Raw genomic sequence first — 21,507 nt, forward strand, 5'->3', positions numbered from 1 at the left:
AGCTGAACTTACCTAACTACTGACGCTGGCAGGATTATTCGCTCACAGCAGAAGGCCCTCACTTCCAGGAAACAGATTCAATCCGACACCCCCGTCTGCCGTCACTCGTTCATCTCTGTGCAACCAAAGCCGATCAACCGAAGCCGATACAGAGGGGGGCTCATCGTCGTTCTGGAGGCTACGAAGGCGCGAGCAGAGAGGAAGAGAAGTCTCAACAGGCCGCCGTCTCCCTGGCGGGTGGCCTGGTATATGTGCGGTAGGGCTCCGAATTGCCGGGCTTGCATCATGAACTGCACTCTTGCCTTTTTTTTCATTCCTATCTATGATGGAGCCGCCGGGTATACAAGTAGTGTCGCACGGAGTGTTAATTACCCAGGGCTATACCTACGCGGGAAGACCACGATTTTCTTAAGACAACACCACGCACAACAATCGTGGTCTTTTCGCCGTCACCCCGACTTACACCACATCGGATGGTTGTACCTTGTATCTTGTGCATAGGTATAGGTGTAGACGTAACAGGCCGTCAAGTATGATGATGCTAATGCTGGTGTTGGATGATACTCCCCACTTCCTTCTTCGACTTCTTCGTGCTCGTCTTCGTGCTCATCTTCCTGGACTGAGGCGACCAAACCATGTTGGCCGCGATTTGCAAGTGAGTGAGCGGACGGGTGACGGATATAGTTGACCCGGCTACATATTGATTCTGCCGGCAAATCAGGCGACAGATCCGTGTATGAGAATTCAATTCAATTCAGAGTACAGTCCGGATCTATCTAGAAATCATGACGCCGGTCAAGCAGCATGCAGCGCCATGACAGTTACCAAATACAAATCAATTGTTTTTCCCCGTTCATGACTTTGAAGACCTTCCACCAAGACTCCCCATAGCTTGCAATCTTTGGGTATCCACATTAGGAATGGCCTTGATACCCGTAGTGGATGGGCTAGGTAAGAACCCAGTGGCCACCAAGAAGGCAAGGTACCGGCCAATAGTCTCTGTGCCAACTGCAAGATCGCTCAATTCCTCTGGCGAGGCGCCAAATGCACGTAAAGAGGTAGCGGCATTGACATCATCAAGTTCTGGGGCAAGAGAGTGCGTTGGCAGATCGCCGACAACAAAGTGGAACAATGGAAGAAGTGCAAGCTCCTGCGATTCAGTGTTGCGGTCATCGGCCACATAATTTTGCAATAAAGAACACCACTCGCGGTAGGGTACCTGTGGCACATTATAGCCGTACGTTTCTAGTGACCCAAGCCACTCGTTAGTGGTCAGACGCGGATGGCTAGTGACCTGCACAACTCCCAGAGGCTCGACGGGTGGGTGGAGCACCGAGGCAACCACAATGCGGCTGACGTGTGTGACTGGGACCTGGTTGACCGTGTTGCCTGGGATATCCGGGCGTGCTTGGACCTGGATGCAGCCCTTCCAAAGACGTAAGAGGAAGTCATCAGTGACCGAAAAGCCAGACACTGGGTCTCCAGTAATATAACCGGGGCGAATGACAACTCCCACAAGACCACGTCGGCCAGCCTCGCGAACAATGAACTCGCTAGCCCATTTCGACTGGCCATATCCAGTGCCTAGGCCCTTAGCACTGCCCTCCAGATCGTCTGTCTCGAGGACGCCAGGTCCACCGGACGCAACGCTTTGTTGCGAGAGATTGATGTAATAGTCGGTATCCAAAGTCGAGGTGGAGCTAATAAATGCGAGCCGCTTAGGCTTCCCGCTGGTACAAAGAGTCACGCACTCCATTGTACTCAGAACATTGGCCGGGCGCAGGCTGGAGTACGGCAGCATCCAATTCACCTGTGCTCCATTGTGAATGACCAAATCAACTTCTTGAGTAATGCGATCCCAGTCCTCCGAGGACATGCCAAGCTGAGGTTGAGCAATGTCGCCAGAGACGACCTCTACCCGGCCACTCCACTCCTCGCGCCAGAGTCCATAGGCCTCAGCGATACTTCTCAGACGCTGGAGTCCTGCTGCAGCATCTTTGCATCTCACGTGGGCAATAACACGCATTTCCTTGTTTGCTTCAAGAAGTGTGTGTAGAATATAAGAGCCAAGGAAACCCGTTGCGCCGGTAAGGAAAGCCGTTCCAGCAGTCTCAGAACTGATCGACTTGGGGATAGTAGCTGGTAGCTTTCCAACAAGATCACGAGCATCTGTTGAATATGCTTCATCCACAATTGTCGAACTAGCGTAGAAGTTTTGGTCAAGTCGGAGGCCAGTAGGGTCTTGGGCATGTTCAATTTCCGCGGCGAATGTTTCTAGGGTCTGCGACTGGAAAATGGCACTCATTGGGATATCGATGTCTTTCCACTCTCTTCGAACTTTGAAAAGCATTTGCTGGGCAAGGATGGAATGTCCACCCTCTTCGAAAAAGTTGGAATTAGGTGTGAGCATCCTCGCGGTAATGTTTGGCAGGACTCCTGCCCAGATCCCGGCAACTTTCTGTTGTGTCTCAGTGAGGGATGGTTGAAGTGAAGAGCTTCTTGAGGCCCTTCTGTTTAAGATGGCGAGATCACTAGTGCTCGGGAAGGGAAGGGCAGGTTTGTCGATCTTGCCGTTGGGATTCAAAGGCATGCGAGCGAGAGGAATGAACATCGTCGGTACCGCGTAATGAGGAACCTTGGTTTTCAGAAACTTCTTGCAATCCTCCGACAACGAGCGGAACTTCTTAAGCATAGCAACCAGTGATTCGCTCTCCGTGGACGCTTCCGGCTCAAGAGGCAGATTCCCATCTTCAGCGAGCTGCTGAAACCATCGCTTTGCCTCTGGAACAATGTAGCTCACCAGGGTTGGTTCCTCGTCTTTATCTCTCCTAACCAACGTGATATTTTCACGGATGAAAGGGTGATGAGATAAATTAGTATCAATCTCACCCAACTCAATTCTAAAGCCGCGAATCTTAACCTGACTGTCAACTCGGCCAGTGCATTCTACAGCACCATCGACACGGAACCGACCGAGATCGCCGGTTCGATAAATCCGATCCCGTGGTCCCTTGTAGAGCTTCATCCAAGACTTCGGGGCCTGTGAAGCAGTGTGTTCGTATTCGCGAGTCCACACTGCAGGATCAACAAACCAATTTGTCAGAAATTTGGATTCATTGAGTTGCCGAGTAAGAGAATCGTCTCCGAGATATCCCTCCGCAAGCCCCCCTGCTCGGAGAAACAGTTCACCTTGTTCCCCAATGTCGCAGATACGAGACCGGTCATTACGATCAACGACCAATAGCTGAACGTCGAGCATGCCCTGACCAACAGGAATAATATCTGGTAGATCATCAAGATACAGGGGCTGTTGAACCTTACTGGGGATCTCGAAAAAGGACACGGCTCTGGACGTCTCCGTGGTCCCGTACATGTTAATGATGGAAGCATTGGGCGCTAATTCTTGAAGTCTTCGGCAGTCTTTCTTTGTTAAGAGATCTCCAACAAAGAACACATGATGCAGTGTAGGGAATTGGGCGGTAGCACCGCCAACTAGAATCTGGCCCATTGCAGGTGTGAGATGGGTAACAGTAACACGGTGCTCCTTCATCCATTCAGCAAGAAGTTCATGTGCGATACTGTCTCGGTGTGGCACAACAATCTGTGCGCCGAGAAAGAGGGGCGTAAAGATATCTCGTTGAATTGGGTCATGGGCGATGCCAGACAACATTGTGAACTTGTCATCCTTCGAAAGACCGAATCTCTGCTGCATCCAAGGAATATAATAGGTCAAGGAGAAATGTCGTCCCTGGACACCTTTGGGCTTTCCTTCGGAGCCACTAGTAAAACTGAGAGTGGGCACTGAGTCAGGGCCAATGGAGACAGCTGGCATCTGCTGCTTGAGCGGCTCATAGGGCTGGAGGCAGTCTTGGTCCTGACCAGTGCTAGTACCACCGGTGAGTTGTCCATCGCCTTGGAGCTTAAGCGCCGGGACATGGGCCTTGATGCTCAATGAGGAAGCGATAAACTGAGAGACAGATTCGGAAACCGGACCGGCTTCCTCGGCGGCTCGCTGAATATGAACGAGAAATCTGGGGTTGGCCACCTCTAACAAGGTCTTCTGACGATCGTGGGGATATTGTGGATCCAACACACTGACTGTTGCACCAGCCTTAAGAGCTCCCATGTAGGCAACTACTAGATCAACACTATCAATTGTCACCTGTCAGCACATTATATCTTATATCTCTTCCACGCAGGTGCTATTCTGTGGAGTGTACGAACCCTCGGTATGCATAAATCATAACAACATCTCCGCGCTCGCATCCATGGGATAAAAAGAAATGGGCTAGTTGGTTGGAGCTCTCATTGATTTGCTTATAGGTGAATTGGCGCTCGGGGGTTCGCAGGCCTTTCGTTTCAATAACGCAGAGCCTCTCCGGATGTTCATTGGCGTTGCGCGAGAAAATTTCGTGGATTGCTAGCGGAGGAGGGGTACCATGTCAGTTCGACTAGTGATCCCACGACGTCAGAGCACTTACTTACCTCCATTGAAATCGCTCCAGTTCAAGTCAGTTGCTGGGTCAGGCAGCAGGCTAGCCGAATTCCCCGCCATCTTTCTTGTGTGTAGGTGTGTAGGTGTGTAGGTATGGTGGGTGATTCCTCTAAATGAACGGAGTTTGCACGGGAATTGCTAACTACCTAGATCCACAGATTATGTAATATAATCACGTGTTTTGACATTGGTGTTAGTACCCACCGGGCCACGTGTTTGACCGCCCTCGCTTTCTGCCCAGTAAGTTAGACATAGCTAGCCTGAGCCGATAGGCACCCAATCCAACCAACTAACTATCCACACACACCAAAAATTGGTCCAGGGCTAAAGGAGCCAGGACTAGTATATACTTCTTCATAACGCTCACTGTGCTATCTATAGACTCTTTCTCTCGTATACCAATTGCTATCACAATCTGTATCAGTACAAATAAGTGTGGTTACATTACTCGTTCGACACTAACCTTGGAAGTTAATGACGTCTTATTTCATGCTATTATTTCATGCTATAAATGTATTGTCTAAACCTATTCCTCTTACTCATTTGTGCTCACTTGAGCCCGTCTCAATTGCATCCCCAATACCCTCCTTCTAATGTCTCCAGCTGAACCTTCCTTCTTACCCTAACCTTTTACCTCTTTTACCTTCTCCTTATTCTCCACTCTCCCTCACTCCCTCTGAAACCTCCTATTAGCTTGACTACGACGCAGCAGGCTTGCTATCCAGGCGCAGATGTCTGCTATAAATTCCATTTTCTAATAGAACTCTAGATCCCGTGCCCAGGTACAGGGCAACATAAGTGTTCATGTGTCTTCAAAACTCACAATCTTGCGAGACGGCATATATAATACACGTCATGGGACTTGGCCATGCCCAGTTGCAAAAGAATCCAACTGCTCAAAGATTTGTAAATTAATGCAGGCTGCCTCCTTACATAAAAAGCAACATCTAATGAGATGGCCATGCCCCTTGGCAGAGGAATTTGGCTGCCCAAGTGTATTTAGGTCCCCATCCAGTGCTTCAGTATATGGAAAGAGACATTGTGGGATAACATGGTCCTGCCCTCTTGCAAAATAGCACAACTGTAGCCGGATGTTTACCAGTCCAACAGGTGCTAATGTTCATAAGGATGCGCATATTCCTTTTCTCTGTCCCTTCAGTGGCTGCAGATCACGGTTTTGGAAGAAAGAAGAAATTATCAAACATGCACAAGACTTGTCCTGTTCACATGGGTCTTATTTCTTGTGCCCATTGCCATTCTGCACCTATGGAGCTACACAACGACCAATTGACACCAGTTCACGTGCCAGAAAACACATCAATTATCACCAGCAGAATGGTGAGCTCAGTTGTGGGGCATTTCCTCAGTTCACAAAAAGGAACCCACTAAGTCATTTTGAATTGTTCTGGCAACTCCTACATCATAACCTTTTCCCCGAAAGTGCTAGAGGTCCACATACGGGGCTAAAAAAATCAAAATTGAACCAGCCAGTATTGATTCACCGGACAACAAAGGGGACAATATGAACATGGAAAGCTTTGCAACTTCCTCTATCACACCAGAAGACGCCTTTCAGTTAGGCAGTGGCTCGGTACTATCCAAAAAAAAAAAAAAACAACGCTCTCTGATATTGGAAACAAATATCAATACATGGAGTAAGATTGCTCTTCCTTTCTATATAGAGACCCAAGAGAATATTACTCACAATACCAGTTTCACACCCGAGCCATAGATTTTGGGCCAATTACGCACCCAATGGCCTTCAATGCTTAAGTCCTAGCCCGAGGAATGAAGTTGCTGGCCACCTTAATAGGGTATCTAGCACAGTAGCGCTTACATCACAGGTGGGTATAAAACACACCACGAAAGCACAACTTTTAAGAACCTCAAAAATTTTTTGAGATTCTCATTATCCGGGCGAACCACCAACCTTGGAATAGAATATATCATTTGATTGTGAATGCATTCGTCAAAGCACCGGACCCACAGCTGACCGGGAATCTTGCGGGAGCAACGAGAGAACGCCTAAGAGCGATCGCCATACAATTCCAAAGGTCGGTGCTTCCCGAGGCCTATCCAAGAAAAACAAAAAGCATGATCACTCAATCCTACATTGTAAACAGCTTTACAAAGCACCTCGAACCCCCAGACTATAAGCATTGGCTTGAAAATACCACTATTCGACTCATTGAAGGCTTTGCGCGCTGGTACCTTAGCGAGCATGAGATCAATCACCAATCCGGACTTCAAACATTTATTCGATTTTTTAGGATGTATTGGCGCGAGGAGATGGGGCGGGAGCTTCCCCAAGAAATCGGGCGAGGCCTGACTAATGTGAGTTTTTCCAGATTAAACAATCGAGAATTGCCCGACTGAACTTTTAAGTTGGTGAATGTCAAGTTGACTCAGGAGTTCAACCTGGATCTCACCGGAAAAACCCAACCATCTGTCAATATTGATGATCTGTTGTTCACAACATATCACTTACTGACCGCATGCGACATTGCCTTTCCTACAATTCGAACTCTTTTCCAGTTGAATACCGTAAGAAAGATGATGACATCTACCTCGGCTCGACCAGGTACTCTGGTCGAATCTTCCGGTTACGCAAAAGGCAACGATGCTCTGAAGTGGAAGGACATCGAGCTGTTTATGGTGAAACACCCCGAAGATCTGAAGTGTCAGGTCCTCCTTATGAGAGTCACACATCGACTTAATAAGGGAAAAAGGAACCGAGGAGTGTCGTGAGTACAGCACTTATACTGTGCCTTAATACCTTCTGATGATGGACAGACCTGTGTTTACATACACAGAGAGAAACGACAATCTGGGCCTTTGTGTCATTCAAGACATACTTATGTATGCATTCCTTGATGATGCTTTTGATAGCCCTTATATTCAATCGCCTCGCGATATCTGGAGAGTCACAGATGTACCAGACCATCGCTTCAGTACGCCTATCCATTTTAAAAAGGATGTTCAAGAAATTCCTGTGTTCAGACGCGCTATGAAAGATGAAAGTGGAATTTGGGTCACTGATCCAGTGGGCGCCTACAGATATACTCAGGCACAGGAATACGAGAAAGCTGCAAGCGCCTGTGCAGGTTTCAAGGAAAAAGGCTCACTTTACAAATACCGCAAAGGAGCGGCTGCAAATCTTAGTAAGGAATGCCAACTTGAGGTTGCTAGGGGAGATATTAATTATTAATCTCTCACAGGGCATTTTGACGAATATTCTCGGAATATCATCATGGGCCATAAAAAAGGGGGTACATTTGCCCACTATGTTTCCGTGAGAGACGACACCCAGTCTGTATTCATGCAGACTCCCGCCAGAAACGCTTTAATTAGTCTTGCAAGCAACGCAAGCCTAACCCGAGATGCTTCGGCACCACAGGAGCTTACCGCGGCGCGCAAAGAGGCCATTGAGACCAATCCCGAGCTCCAAATGCTTATTCGGGGATGCGCATCGACTCGTGAAGCTTTAATTTCAAAGTTCAACTCAATCAAAAAAGCCGCAGAAGCTCAAGACATCGATTACAAGCATCTCAAAAAATTGCAGTCCGAGATAAGGGCAAAGCGAAAACGGCTTTTTCGTTCCGCAATGAACGCACAGCATAAGGAGTTTTTCGACCAAGTTGGAAATCACATCATTGAAAAAAAATCTCCAAGGCACTCCGATCAAGTACTCAGCCGATGTTTCGCATATTCAGCCCGAGCGAAGGGAGCTTGCCGATCTTGAGTTCAAGAACAGAGATGCCGACACCATTGACGATAAAGAGTTCCTCGAAGATCGAATTCGGTCCCTTGAGCTACGCCTGGAGCTTCACAAGCTTCATGTACCTCAACCTATGAAACGACTTATCAAGTTTGGCAAGGCCGGCGCGAAAGCCAAAAAGAATGTCAATCAGGATTATCCCATGGAAAGCAAAACAGGCCTTGAGTGTCCTGTGTGTTTAGGACGCGAGGATCTGCACCCCCAAGCGAAGCAGTATCGGTTCTCCAGGAAAGACACGCTCCGGCGGCATTTTGACAACACCCACAAGCTCCAGACTTTCTTTAAGAGCCCCGGTCGTCCATGCGACTGGCCTGGGTACTCTTTTGCCTGTGTATCACTTCCTGGATATATGAACCATTTGGCGAAATCTCACAAGGTATTACTTTGATAGATTTGAATCGCATAAACTCGCCAGGCAGTCTGTTTCTCTCTCCCAGCCGGCATTTTTTGGACTCTTAACTCACTCATTGCCTGAACAATCAGAAATGTTGAAACATCTATATTATAAAGAGTGAAGCTTGGTGCATATGTAATCGAATTCAACACCCATTATTCCGACAGGTGACTGGGGAAAAGCCCTTCTCGGAGTGAACGAAGAGAACAAATACAGATGGACAAAAAGATATATAAGTATAGAACAAGCATCAGCTAGCAAGCGGAATGCATTATCAGATGTACGCTGGCCCGCGAACTATGAAGGAAAATGCCCAGACAGGATCTTGGAGAGGGGTTGACATGGCCAGAAGAGTTATGTACTTGGTCAAAATTTAGGGCAAACGGGCCATTTTAAATGGAATACAGAGGCGCAGTTTGGTGGTGAATTACGTGGCTTGGGTTTGCTGCCCCGGCACCCCTTATGGAAACCAATCCATCGCCTAACATGCCATGAGCCTTCTGGTTGTTTCGCTTGGTTACGCCGCGACTTGGTCATTTGGTGATTGCGGGGATTGTAAAGATTATCCTTGTCAGAAATGGAGTTAGTCTCTGAACGTATGTTGCGCGCCAAGTGGCAGCAATTGATAGGCCATTAGACAGCTGACGCTTCAAAGTTGACTATTCATGCTATCATGATAATACCCAACTCTATAAATTGCCCACTCACCCAAACTCATCTCATAGTGACATCATTCTGGAAACCAGGTTTTCTTTTCATGATGTGCAACTTCAAAAGGTAAGATTCTTTCCACTGTGCGTTGTCCGGCCAGTAACTGATAGTTCTAGTATTATTCGATCGTCCTAGTTCCACTTCCTCGTGGGCCATGAACAGAGTCATCTGACCGTCCACACTGGGATTGTACGCAATTTGTCTCCTCCTTTATATGTCCTTATCAACAATGGCATGATGAAAGATTCCATCGAACGAAGTGCCATATTAGACGATGTAGAGGAAGGCACATTTATCGGATTCTGCGAATTCGCCTACCGAGGAGCATATACAACACCTGACCGCAGAGGGGAAGATAATGATGGCGAATCTGGCAGCTTCGATGGCGCAAAAAAGGAACATCAGGGTCGAGTACACAGTGAACTGGCCTCGGACAATCCCGATGCTGAGTCCAGCCAACGTTATGCAGAACAATATGCGTCTGGTGCTGAGCCAGAATTAGCATCGGCTCAATAATGGGGCCTCCACCGTGTACCCGAACTCGAGCCAGAGGAAATGCCAGCTCAAGAGTGGGACTTAAGGCCCGTCACCCGAGCCCGAACCAAGTCGTGTCCGTATGAACAGTTGGCACACAACGAAGAAAGAATGGATCAGCTTTAATAAAAAAGTTGCTTATGGTATTCCACTGTCCAAGGTAAAGACCCATGAGACTTATGTTCAATATCCATATGGTGGACTGTGGAAGCAATTCAGACAGCTGCACTTTGTTGGTGATGAGGCTTCCATTTCTTTAACCCCTGACCTGGTTTTCCATGGCAAGCTTTACGTTTTCACAAACTGATATCTTGTCAACTCATTGCAGACACAATGCTTGAAATCGCTACACTGCGATCTTTGCAAATTTTCGCTGAACAAGCAGAACGTTCCTCATATCCTTGATTTGCTTGAGTACACCTACCAAGAGTCTGGGAGAGGAGATCCCGATATTGGGTGCTCCCTTAGAGATTTGGTTATCCATTATGCTGCTTTCGAAGCACGAACGCTGGCCGAGAATCGTCGTTTTGGGAATATTCTGGATAGATTCTCTGAAATGGGTTCTGACCTGGTTAGGAAGATTGTCAATTTAGGATGCACGCTCTATTAGATGGAATAGAATGATTCACAAGTGTCTGGACCTAGACATAATTCACTTTGCACCGCACCGGACTATCGAGCACGTCAAACGCCTGCAAGCAAAAAGGGCACCGGAATCTAGGGAAATCTAGGGAGACAGACCCAACCTTTACCAACGCCGATCCAGACGGGATTTGATGGCAAGACAGATCACTACCATGTTAGAAAATAGAAGAGTAGTGACGGAATTTCAGGAATAATCAAAATCCAGGACTTTCCATTCTTTGTGCAAAAGAACCTCTAAAAGTACAGTATGGATGGATAAATGGATGGATGGATGGATGATTTCATTTACCCCGACCTCTCACAATTAAGCGATATGCAGGCTACCACAACTATATATATCCTTGTATGTACATGTAACGTATACCACTTCCTGAAAACGAACTTAGAGCCAATAAGCCCCCGAATACCGGCTCCAGAGAGGTCTCACTGGCCTTCACCCGCAGGGCCCGTACGGACGATGACGAACAGACCAAGAAGCACGTGGCCTTTTAAGGCCAGCTCAAATAACCACTGGCGGACTCAAGGTAATATGATCATAAGCATCACAACAAGCGCAAGGGCGGCCTGGAAATGAGCGTTAGCCAAGTCAACACTGAAGTTATATGAACAAAGCAATTCTAACCATGAAGCCATGCCGTTGAGCACGATCATTCAAATCAAGGGTCGTTTTGTAAAGGGCAAAAATGACATGGAGTGTCACTTGCAGGATGGTCATCCACCCTAGAGCACGATGAAAATGATGGTATACAGACAAAGAGAACCCAAAGATCTCAGCTGCTAGGCTAAGATTATGTACAAAAAGCAAAGGTATTAGATGGAGAACAGCAAGTGTCCCAGCTCTTGAATGAGCTGTAGAGATATCATGAACCCCAGTTATGTTGCATGTTAAGGTCCCACTATGCAGTATGTGCAAACCGGCACACAGCCAACTAATGGGCCCCCAGGAACATCGGCGATGGAAAAGGTAAAAAAGCATTAGATGCCTGGAGAACAGGACAAACAGACGGGAATTGAATAAAAACTTGAAGACATGTAAGACATATCTTTGTAAAACAAGTAGAAACAGAATGCCAGCGGCAACGTAGGTATATATAACAAGAACAGCCATTGGGCAAGGAAAGCTAGGACATTGACCAAGGAAAGAATGAATTTAGGAAAATGAGAACGGAAAAGGCGCATCATTCCGTCTTGCATTGTCCTTTGCTCCTAATTATACCATAGGAGGAAGCAACACTTTCAAGGATAGATGTAAATCCATGGGCTCTATTACTCAAGACTCATGTTTGTAATGCGGATTCAAAAATAGCAATACCGCTGAGCAAAAACCATGGCTCTCTGAAAGACATTAGAGAGATAAATAGTCAGAAGTTGTCTTTCTTTTTGGATAATTACAGACAATCCCCTTTTTATTCTATTCTATTTCACTCTTTGTATCCCAAAAACTTGAGCATGCCCGCCAGCCGCCAGAGTCCAACCCCTTGGTGAGAGAAACGCTGAGCACGTGGTCGGTTTTATGATATAAAGAAAAAAGCAAAAGCTGAACAAGAACGGTTCCACCGAGGAAGGAGAGCTGTCTGTAAAAAGACTCATGACCTTTACCTGGATGGGCTTGATACTGGTCGCGAACGTCGAGTGTATGTCTTATTTTTTTTGAAAAAAGTAAAGGTCAGAACAGGCAGGGATGATATTTTACATACAACTCTCATCCTGACATTGCTTGGATCCCCCATGCTGAAGAAGTGGTAAGCGTCTGCTTGAAAGTTGGCAAGCATATTTAAAGCTAACACGATCAAAATAACAGGCAGAACATTATCCTCTAACTGAGAGCATAACGCCCGAAGATTTTAAGAATGCTTCAGATCCACGACGCGAGAAGGAGACCATGCATGTGGCTGCCAAGAAGCCTTGCCGCCGCTTATTTACCATCTCCCAACCACCACTGCTAATCTTGGCTCCCAACACTGGAAGCACTACTGGTTCTTCGCCATAAGCGAGATAAGAAACAACGAGTTGATCGAAGGAGAGAACAAGACTGAAACCAGAGAATTTGTACATAGAATGACCAATTAAAAGGATTGTCTTACTATAAACTGTCCGAGTAGTATCTAATTAAAGAACCATCATTGTTACTAAGATTTTATAGAAGTTTGACCCATTTACTCTGTAATAGACTAAGGTTATTTTATTCTTTTAAAAGTAAAATACACAGAAAATATTCCACACTATTACTGCTCTTTTTATTAAGAGATAAAAGGCTAGTTTCAAGGAGTCGGTTTCTAGATTCTGTATGTTTTGGTATTTGCGTCGTATAATTTTGGCCACTGTGATGATTCAGTCCGCCGTAGTAAGTTATTGCTTGTATGTCTCGGTCACTCCAACGTCCATCCGAAAGTAAAAACGTATTCTGTGAAACACTGGAGGACGAGGTCTGGGTGAAAGATTACCAAAAGCTACATGATATGACAATGCAGGAAAAGTCCTATGAGAGTCATATCCAGCTGGTGTTGGCTTCTCTTGGTTCTGTAAGGGACCGCAGCAAACCTGTTCACAGAATCCAACTCACCCATCTCTCAATTCCCGATGATACCCCCTGGCGGAGCCCAGATTGGCGCTTTTTGACAATTCTTCTCACTGAGCTGTGAAGCATGCACCGAGCCTACGGCTTCTCGGAAGTGGCTCAGTTTTGGCCTTATTATTTCACGCTAGTTTGAACATACGTGGGCTAGAGTTGTGTTCGATCTATGCGAAGCGAGTCTTTGTGGAAAACTTTCTACAAAGCAACGCTAAGTCACTGCACACTCTTGGTGCTCATAACGTCAAAGTCATTGAGCAAAATCAGGAAGAGAGCATCAATTTAACAACGGCGCACATTCACGATACAATTGATATACCAATCAGAAGGGTCAAAATGCTAGACAATCTCTCATGTCCATGCTCATTTTGAGATGGATGGAAGCTGTTCTTGGATCATGAAGGTTCTGTTTCTGCCCTGAGAGCCAACAAAAGGCATGGAGCGCCTCATAGCTAAGATTCCAGCTGCTGCTTTAGTCATTTATTTTGCTCATTCTGTGACTTATGGCTGTGGGCTTATGTGTTCCATCCAATTGGGTTGGGCTCGTATCCGATTAATCTGTGGAACATTGACATGTGTCCATATTCGTCGGTATGCCCGGCATGAAAGTAACCCGGAAAATCTATCCCCCATTGGCCTGTAGAGTGTACGACTCATTCGCTGCGGCCGGCGCCAATTTCTACCAAAATGAGTTTTCCCTTCCACATCGCTGAACATGTTATCGACGGGCAGTACATTCGAGAATATCCCCGAGCCACAGCCACTCCCGACGCCCCCTTGAAGCTTTGTATCAAGCAATATACCCCGGTGAACAACCCGACCCTCAAAAAGGAGATGTCACGATTGTGGCTACTCATGGCACTGGAATTCCCAAGGTATTTTCTTTCCTGCCCTGACCTCGTGAAGGACGCAAAATGGGTTAATCGTGCGGTGCAGGAATTATATGAGCCTCTTTGGGAAGAGCTGCTAGCCCACTCCAAACAGGATGGAGTTTGTTCAATTTGGATAGCGGATGCCGCCAACCAGGGCGCCAGTGGTATCATTAACGAGAAAAATCTCGGAAATGACCGTAGATGAATCAAGGGACCGACTAACTAAAGTTATCTCACGTTGCTGACACATTCCAGCTTCCTGGTATGACCATAGCCGCGATGTGATCCATATGATCAATCATTTTCGCGATCAGATGCCACGACCTATTATGGGCGTGGGTCATAGCCTGGATGCCACACAGCTGTAGGCAATTTTCTCCTCAGGCCTCGTACGCACCACTGCTAACCTCCTATAGGGTCTTTGCCTCTGATACATCCCCGGCTCTTCGCTTCTTTAGTACTAATTGAGCCGCATATTACCGACAACCCCTTGGCCGGGGACGGTCCGTTGTTCGTGGCTATGTCGACTAAAAAGCGCGACGTGTGGCCTTCTCGTGAAGCCGCCGCCATACAGTATCGCAATCTTCTCAAAGCGTGGAACCCGCGCGTGTTCCAGCTCTGGAAAGAGTTCGGATATCGCGCACTGCCCACGGCGGTTTATCCAGAAGGACCGACAGATGGCTCTTGCCCGGTGACCTTGACCACGACCAAACACGAAGAAAACAATGTACACTCGACCAAATTTCAAGCGGCACACCCAATTAGGAGTCCCCCAGAACCAGGCTTACACGGACCCCAAGTCCAGCGAGGCCCGCCCACCGCATGACCCGCTGTTGGTTCCTGACATGCTGGGTCCATTACGTCCGGGTCAGCGATCCTATCATCCAGAATCGATCTTGGCATATAAATTGGTACCGCATATTCGGCCTTCAGTGCTTTACGTGAGTGCCTCGCACAGTCCACTCGGCAAGGGAGGCGAGCACGCAGATACCGCGAAGCGGACAGGAACTGGGTTTGGCGGCAGTGGTGGTATGGAAGCTGGCCGTGTGCCGTATGTGATGATCCAGAAGGCAGGCCATACTCTGCCGCAGGAAAAGGTGGCGTATACTGCGCAAACCATGGGTCCATGGATCAAGCAAGAGCTTCAGCGTTGGCAGCAGGATGAGGCTCGGATTGCTGAGGGATGGAAAGAGCGCCCTACGAGTGAGAAATCTAGCTTTCCGTCGGAATGGAAAGAAGTTATCAAGAGTCTGCATCTTCCGAAGAGACAGGCTAAGATCTAGGGAAGAGATACAGTTGGACCCGCAAACAGACTCCCCTTTGTACTGTACACCCACGATTTGCTTCTGAGCACGCCCTGAGCAGCCTGAGCTGATCACTGAGTAGGGACTGAGCAGAGGGGTGAGTAGCCTACATAAGGTAGCCTCAATAAAACGCACCATGCTAGAGATTCACCAGCATCCATTTCTCTTCATAGTGCTTTTGACTGTCATCTCCTCTTACCCCACTCAACAAAGAGATGGCATCATCAATGGAATGGGGAATTATGGTCATGACTCTTTACTTCTCTCTACAGTCTGATGCCTCTGCACCACTAAGACTTGGCTAGCATCAATTTCCATGAAACTGCTTAAACCTGTATTGTTTAGGACGGGAGAGTCAGGCAGTGAATCAGACCAAGCTGCAGTCAAGTCATCAATAATAAACTATGAGTGTACAGGTCTTGTAAAATGTTACTACCAGTTTCACTTCAGTACCTAAACCCTACAATAAGGAGACTGTCTTCATCAAGCCAACAGCTCTATAAGATTGTTACACATGAGGGACATGATTCGCGAACTGCAAGAAGTAATAGATAAATTGGCAATTACTGCGACAGCCTGTCTGGTTCATTTACCGAGAGATCTGTGGTGGGGATGATATTCTATTGTAGCCTAGACTGAGAGTGTGGTTGATTTCCCAAAACTGGCTATTATGGGTATTGCCCAGGAGTTGGAGCGAGCCAAGCTGCAGTGCAAAATATCATCAAGCAATTTCCTCCTTCCTCCTTTTGATCATTGCTTTGGAAGTTGGATCTGTATCCACCTCCTGGCCAAAAGCATTGTCTTCTTTGCGGCCCTCAGAAGTGAACTTCCAATCATACTTCATTAGCAGGAAGACCAACACAACCTTAATCTCATTCCCAGCAAAGAATCGTCCAGGACAAGCGTGCTTGCCATGACCGAAGATGAGATGCTCGGGTGAGGTCGAGACGAATTGCCAACGGTGTTCATGCCCAGGTTGCTGACGCATCTTGAGGAACCGGCTGCCTTCGTATTTGTCTGGTTCGGTGAATAGACCTTCGTCGTGCATTTTGTCGATACTAACCATAGTAAAAGCCCCTCGGGGGATTTGTGTACCATCTGACAGCGTGAATGACTTTTCAGCAATTCGATGCATTGCGGCTTGGTGAAGGAATATGGCCTGTTAGCGATTTCGTTTGGGTTTGACAGTTCAGCAAAGACGAACTCACCAATATCACCAAAGTGGTGTCTTTGTGACTCCTTCATTGCACTGTCCATAAGTTTCAAATCATGTAGCGCCCTCTTTGACCAGCCCTTGTCTCCCAAGACTGCGATGATCTCACTACGCAGAGGTTCAAAATATTCGGGGTTGGCGCAGAGGTCGCTGATGAGACCGCTCACCATTTCCGTCGTCGTATGAATGGCTGCAAGCGAGAGACCAAGCTGGGCCGTGGCCACGTCGTACGGTCGTCCCTGGGCCGCCTCATCCATCCAACCGATGGTATCTGCCATCTTGGAAGGACGTTGTCCAGCCTCGTGGGCCTGACGATTGGTTTCCCGGCGTTTCTCGATAACAGGGTTGATGATTCTCCGCGCCTGGTTGAGGGTCGCCCTGAGCTTGCGACATTCTGGTAGAAACCAATGAACAATAGGACGCAGGGACGGGTGCCACAGTCGCAGGGCGCGCACGGCGATGAATGAATCCACGGTGTACTCCTTGCTGATGCTCAGCCATTCTTCGTTGGTACACAGCTCTGGGCCGATGAAGACCCGTGATGAAATACGGGCAATAAGTTGCAGAAGCTTCGGTTTGTATGTGATTTCCGTCCAAGCTGTGATGGTTTGGTTAGCCCGTAGGATAATAAAGAGAGACTGACAGACTGCATTCTGCCCGGGGTCTAAGAAGTCACTCACTTTCCGGCTCACCAAAGAGGTCACCAACAGCCTTGGATGTCTCGTCTGCTAGCTCCTCTGTAATAAGGTCTGTAGCACGGGAAAGAAACATTAGCACTGATCTGGCATTGATGGTTGGAGGGAAAACTTAACTGAGTGACTGCGTGAGCCTGCCTTTCACGGTGTCCACAACAACCTGGGACGAGTCGCCTGCGGCAAAGGGCTTGAATCCAGGATATGACCCGAAAAATTCCTAATCGCACTATCAGCCCCGTCCGAAAACAAAGAGTTATATTGCAATGTACAGCAGATATGGCTTTGCCAAAATGCAAACCAGGGTGGTTGCGTATCTCATCTGCAAATCGATTGGGTAGCACAATCTTAGGTCCAACTTCTGTGAAGACCTGGAAGCAACCCGCAAACTACGGATATGTCAGTCACAGCACAGTCCGCACGGCTCAAAGACACAGATTTACATACCTTTTTCAGGCCCTGGTCAAGGATTTCCTTCCCATGGGCAAACCAATTCTCCCGAGCCTTGGAAAGTCCCCGAGAATAACCATCCTTTGGGTCGATGCCGGCTGCAGGAAACCCGGGATAAAGTCCTGGTCCACAGGCAGCTTCATATAGAAGCTTTATGAGAATTCCGATTATGAAAATCCGAAAAAGAGGAGACTCCAGGACGCTGATAGTCAATTCAGAGATCATTTTGGCCAATACTGAGTTTGCTGGTAGTGGTAGCTGAGACTTGCGATTAGGATTGTCACTAACACAGACGTGATGAGCTAGACGAAGAAGTGTGAGAATGAATTTCCACGAACGGACAAAGACTGCCAATATAAACAATCCATCTCCAGAAGGCATGCCGATTGTCTTCAATATTTCTCCACCTCCTCGAAGTCCCGGACATGGGGGGATGCTCACTCCGCTCCGCAACATCCGCTTTTCGCGTCCCGAAGCCTCCGTCACGCCGCTATCAAGCACGGAGTGGGAACTCAGCACAGTCCGCTGGCAATGGTGATGGATCCACTGTCGGTGTATTTACATAGGATATATGCCAAATATAGATTAATGTAGGCTGTCATATTATCAATTTCCCACAGTAATTGTTTCTGATGCGATGGTGATGGCTCGGCGCGGAAATGGTGGCTTCCGTATACGGTAGACTATTCCCGTCTCTTTCTAATACCTAATCCGCCTAGGCACAGAAAAATTATACACTAAATTCAACCTGCTTTACGGCAGTTGGTGGTACGACAGGAAAAGCCGAGTACTAGTACCACGACCAAGACTCTGGAGATGTGCTACATACAGCGTGCCATATAGACCATGCCTTCTCTTGATAAAATACGCCGTGAGTGGCTACCAAAATACTAGACACGATGTCTTTGAAAGTAGAAGTATACCCGGAATGATGGATTTAACCTTTACATTTAGAAACCAAGAACTTGGTCAGAATGGCAAATCGTTATGATCCAACAAATCCACCATCTGTTGATTGAAAGAAAACCAATTCCCCAATGACAGACCTTGCTGCGCCCAACCATCTCCCCCCAAATTCCGATTCTGCTCAGTAACAACGCTGGATTTTTCATGGTGACCAGTCGCATATGCCACGTGGGGCTGTAGACCAAGGGCACTCAGATGCGCGTCAACCTCAGTTCGGAGTTGTACTTGTTCTTCTTGTAATGAGGACGGTGATGATTTCAGCTCGTTATAGCGCACCGCAACACCGTAGAACATCTGGAAGAGGCGATAATGCGTGGCAATGGCGGTAGAATGCTGGCAGGTACATTCGATAGATTTGACGAAGGTGTGCATTCGACTCAAGTCCCCCTTGTCCGCTGTTTCGACGGTGTGGCAGAATAGCACAATGAAGGGGATGAAAGGCGCAAACAAAATTGTCCTAGGAGGAAGCGAAAGCGTGAGTGAGTACTGTAGATCAAGGGGCTTATTACCGACAAGGACCTTTCAAACATACCAGTTGACATATACAGATAGTAGCAACGAGCCTTTCATCCCGATATCCTGTATACATATATGGTGGGATTCCAGGGCACATCTGGCAGAGGTAATACACTCCTCGCTGAAGGCAGTTCCATAATTACGCTGGGGTGGCATAGCTCTGTAGATTAGGGTTAACATAGAAAGGCGCAGAACTTCGTCAGACGTGAAAATAAATCGTATTTGTTCTCGATCACGAACATCAGTAGTTGATTGCATCCAGAGTTGCTAAACAGCGAAATATGCATTAGCCACACTATATGTTTCATGTTGAAAAATGTGAGTAAGAAGCTGGGGAGAACAGACATTTGTGTTATTTGCCTCCGCACAATACCCATGAAGCTCCTGCGACAGTTCGAGTGCTCGACATACCCGCGTATCCAGAGGGCTATGAAGGGCAGCTGCTGAGTAAAGCTGCTCGTAGATACTGCCGGCCAAACCAGCAAGCTTCACTAGCTGATAGACATAGGTAATGGCGTGCGAATCTGACATTTGCCGACCCTCTGGCCATAGAGCCGTGATATCGCAGTCCGGTATTGTAGACGAACGGCCGAGTCGGAGGCATAGGCTCTTTTCGACGATATAGACTCCCCAGAAGAGTAATTGCTTCTGATCTGGCTCATATGGCAATTCACTTGGAACATTGGAGCGTGTGTGGAATCCAAGGGTGTGAGAGCATTGGGACGCCGCGGTCACTAATGTCCATGCGAGGGATGGATTGGAAATGTCAATAGCATACATGGCCTAAACTTTTCATGTTAGCGCAAATAAGCCTTCATTGTCGACGAGCATACCCCTAGAACAAGAGCCAAGGTTATGTCGTAGCTGGCCTTGATATAGAGAGACAGTCTTGAAAGAGCCGTCTCAAGGTTTTTTCGACACATGAAAACCAGGCTATTACGTTCATCATGCGCTTCAATATCATTCTGTCCATTATCTGTGTCGGAAGCCAGAGCTGCCAATTCTATTAGTCTGAGTCTTGTGTCCCAGATTGATATACCCACAATTTAGAACTGCGTTGACAATGATGAACTCCGCATCGGAATATTCCGAAGAAAAGTAGACCTTTAGACATATATCTGACATACTTCGCGGGCTGAGAAGCTTATGGATACAAAGGAACGCGATATTCCTTTCATCTAATATAAGCAATTAGTTCACGTTGGTGGTGGGCCGCTGGACAAAATGTAAAGGCGCAAGAAATACCTTGTGCTTTTTGTATTACTTTAACAGCAGCCTTCAGAGGAGGCATCTCATATCCCGGCTGTGCTAATGGGAACCAAGGCTTAGATGATAGGCGCCGGTTCTTCAATGCGTCTCCGATACAGCGCAGCGTGTTCAATAACTCACTGATCTCGTAGCCTCCCATCCTTTGACACGAGCCGACGATGTTTTGCACGAAATCAATAGCAAATGTAGAATGCGCTGTCAGAGAAGATTTTCCTTCAACTACCGCCATCTCATCATCCGCGACGCTGTTTGGGGGCGCCTTGGTTTGGTCATTGGATGATTGGCTATTTTGGTCGGGTCCGTCTCCAGCCGTCGGACTCGCCACCGCGCTATGCGGTGGCCTGTTGCAAGATGGTGGAGGGGAGGAGCTACCTTGGTGACAGACAGAAGGCGGCATAATAGTGCCCGTCGACCTAGCCAGATTGTCCGCGTCAAGCGTTTCTATGAGGCGACTAAGTCGTTTGTCGATAAGATCGATTTTCTTCTCGCTGACCAGGAATGCGTCATGAGTAAGTGGACTTGTCTGAGGACTTTGTTTAGCCTACTATTGGGATGATATTAAGACCCGTGTCCGCTTCTGTCTGGAAGCACGTTCTGATTCCTTGCATTCTGTTCCCGCACTTCGGCAACCGGAACAAGGCGAGGTTCTATCACAACGTATCTAAGAAGGTGAGCTGGGCCTTCGGATGGTACAAAATACGTTGCCTCACTTTTCGCCTTCTGCATCGATCACACTGAGAAATAATCGGGTCAGTTAACGTTCTGGCAACCGGACGGAATGGGGAACTTGAAGCTCCTACCGCTCGCGCCGAATGTGGTGGTGGGGGGGAAGCATCAACAGTGGAATGGTCCTCAGGCATGTTTGCACGGGGAGGTGTGAAATTCAGAGCAAGAAGTGAAGATTTGCCTGGTCAGAAAGTGAAAGTTAGGACAAAATCGTTAGAAGATGTCTCGGGGACCGCGGACTCCGTCGCTCAGTTCCTGAGCTCGCGTCCCGAGAGCTCCGCATCTCCGACCAAGCACCAAGTCTTCAAAAGGAAATGAATAAAAGGAGAACAGAACGATGTATTTTAGAGTGGCGTGCCTCATGCTCTAT

At 47.5% G+C, this 21,507-nt stretch overlaps 6 protein-coding genes across 6 annotated transcripts; 3 read left to right on the top strand and 3 right to left on the bottom strand.

Annotated features, from left to right (window-relative positions):
* Window positions 1-853: 853 nt before the first annotated feature.
* On the bottom strand, window positions 854-4,555 carry ASPGLDRAFT_37294 (uncharacterized protein; the record flags this gene model as incomplete). The annotated part of the gene is made up of 3 exons (XM_022544803.1): window positions 854-4,148; window positions 4,225-4,420; window positions 4,486-4,555. 3 exons carry the CDS (start codon window positions 4,553-4,555, stop codon window positions 854-856), a joined length of 3,561 nt encoding a protein of 1,186 aa, XP_022399258.1.
* A 2,034-nt stretch (window positions 4,556-6,589) lies between these two features.
* ASPGLDRAFT_1496032 (uncharacterized protein) lies at window positions 6,590-8,889 on the top strand (the record flags this gene model as incomplete). Its single annotated transcript, XM_022542052.1, has 5 exons — window positions 6,590-6,829; window positions 6,881-7,239; window positions 7,289-7,656; window positions 7,714-8,056; window positions 8,220-8,889. 5 exons carry the CDS (start codon window positions 6,590-6,592, stop codon window positions 8,659-8,661), a joined length of 1,752 nt encoding a protein of 583 aa, XP_022399259.1. The 3' UTR covers window positions 8,662-8,889.
* Window positions 8,890-9,340: 451 nt separating this feature from the next.
* Window positions 9,341-10,534, top strand: ASPGLDRAFT_75699 (uncharacterized protein; the record flags this gene model as incomplete). Its single annotated transcript, XM_022549814.1, has 4 exons — window positions 9,341-9,391; window positions 9,514-9,862; window positions 10,047-10,204; window positions 10,241-10,534. 4 exons carry the CDS (start codon window positions 9,341-9,343, stop codon window positions 10,520-10,522), a joined length of 840 nt encoding a protein of 279 aa, XP_022399260.1. The 3' UTR covers window positions 10,523-10,534.
* A 3,282-nt stretch (window positions 10,535-13,816) lies between these two features.
* On the top strand, window positions 13,817-15,284 carry ASPGLDRAFT_67989 (uncharacterized protein; the record flags this gene model as incomplete). The annotated part of the gene is made up of 5 exons (XM_022549212.1): window positions 13,817-13,936; window positions 14,066-14,198; window positions 14,257-14,340; window positions 14,418-14,728; window positions 14,778-15,284. The coding sequence occupies 5 exons, from the start codon at window positions 13,817-13,819 to the stop codon at window positions 15,282-15,284; spliced, it is 1,155 nt and encodes a 384-aa protein (XP_022399261.1).
* Window positions 15,285-16,026: 742 nt separating this feature from the next.
* ASPGLDRAFT_67990 (cytochrome P450) lies at window positions 16,027-17,885 on the bottom strand (the record flags this gene model as incomplete). Its single annotated transcript, XM_022549213.1, has 6 exons — window positions 16,027-16,445; window positions 16,514-17,116; window positions 17,199-17,267; window positions 17,331-17,430; window positions 17,483-17,599; window positions 17,658-17,885. 6 exons carry the CDS (start codon window positions 17,883-17,885, stop codon window positions 16,027-16,029), a joined length of 1,536 nt encoding a protein of 511 aa, XP_022399262.1.
* Window positions 17,886-18,428: 543 nt separating this feature from the next.
* ASPGLDRAFT_49365 (uncharacterized protein) lies at window positions 18,429-21,280 on the bottom strand. Its single transcript, XM_022547085.1, has 9 exons — window positions 21,212-21,280; window positions 21,122-21,145; window positions 20,957-21,072; window positions 20,388-20,899; window positions 20,186-20,320; window positions 19,976-20,136; window positions 19,488-19,925; window positions 19,159-19,409; window positions 18,429-19,083 (listed from the first exon to the last, which is right to left on the bottom strand). Exons 1-9 carry the CDS (start codon window positions 21,269-21,271, stop codon window positions 18,630-18,632), a joined length of 2,151 nt encoding a protein of 716 aa, XP_022399263.1. The 5' UTR covers window positions 21,272-21,280; the 3' UTR covers window positions 18,429-18,629.
* Between the last annotated feature and the right edge of the window lie 227 nt (window positions 21,281-21,507).

Source organism: Aspergillus glaucus (genome assembly GCF_001890805.1).
Source record: "Aspergillus glaucus CBS 516.65 unplaced genomic scaffold ASPGLscaffold_15, whole genome shotgun sequence".
NCBI lineage: Eukaryota > Fungi > Ascomycota > Eurotiomycetes > Eurotiales > Aspergillaceae > Aspergillus > Aspergillus glaucus.

Bases quoted from the DNA above. Each gene is read 5' to 3' on its own strand.
- ASPGLDRAFT_49365 (XM_022547085.1), bottom strand. From the start codon at position 21,271: ATGCCTGAGGACCATTCCACTGTTGATGCTTCCCCCCCACCACCACAT. The intron at 21,073-21,121 runs GTGAGGCAACGT...TCACCTTCTTAG, and splicing joins ATCGATGCAGAAGGCGAAAA to ATACGTTGTGATAGAACCTC. The intron at 20,900-20,956 runs GTAGGCTAAACA...ATTCCTGGTCAG, and splicing joins GTCTTAATATCATCCCAATA to CGAGAAGAAAATCGATCTTA.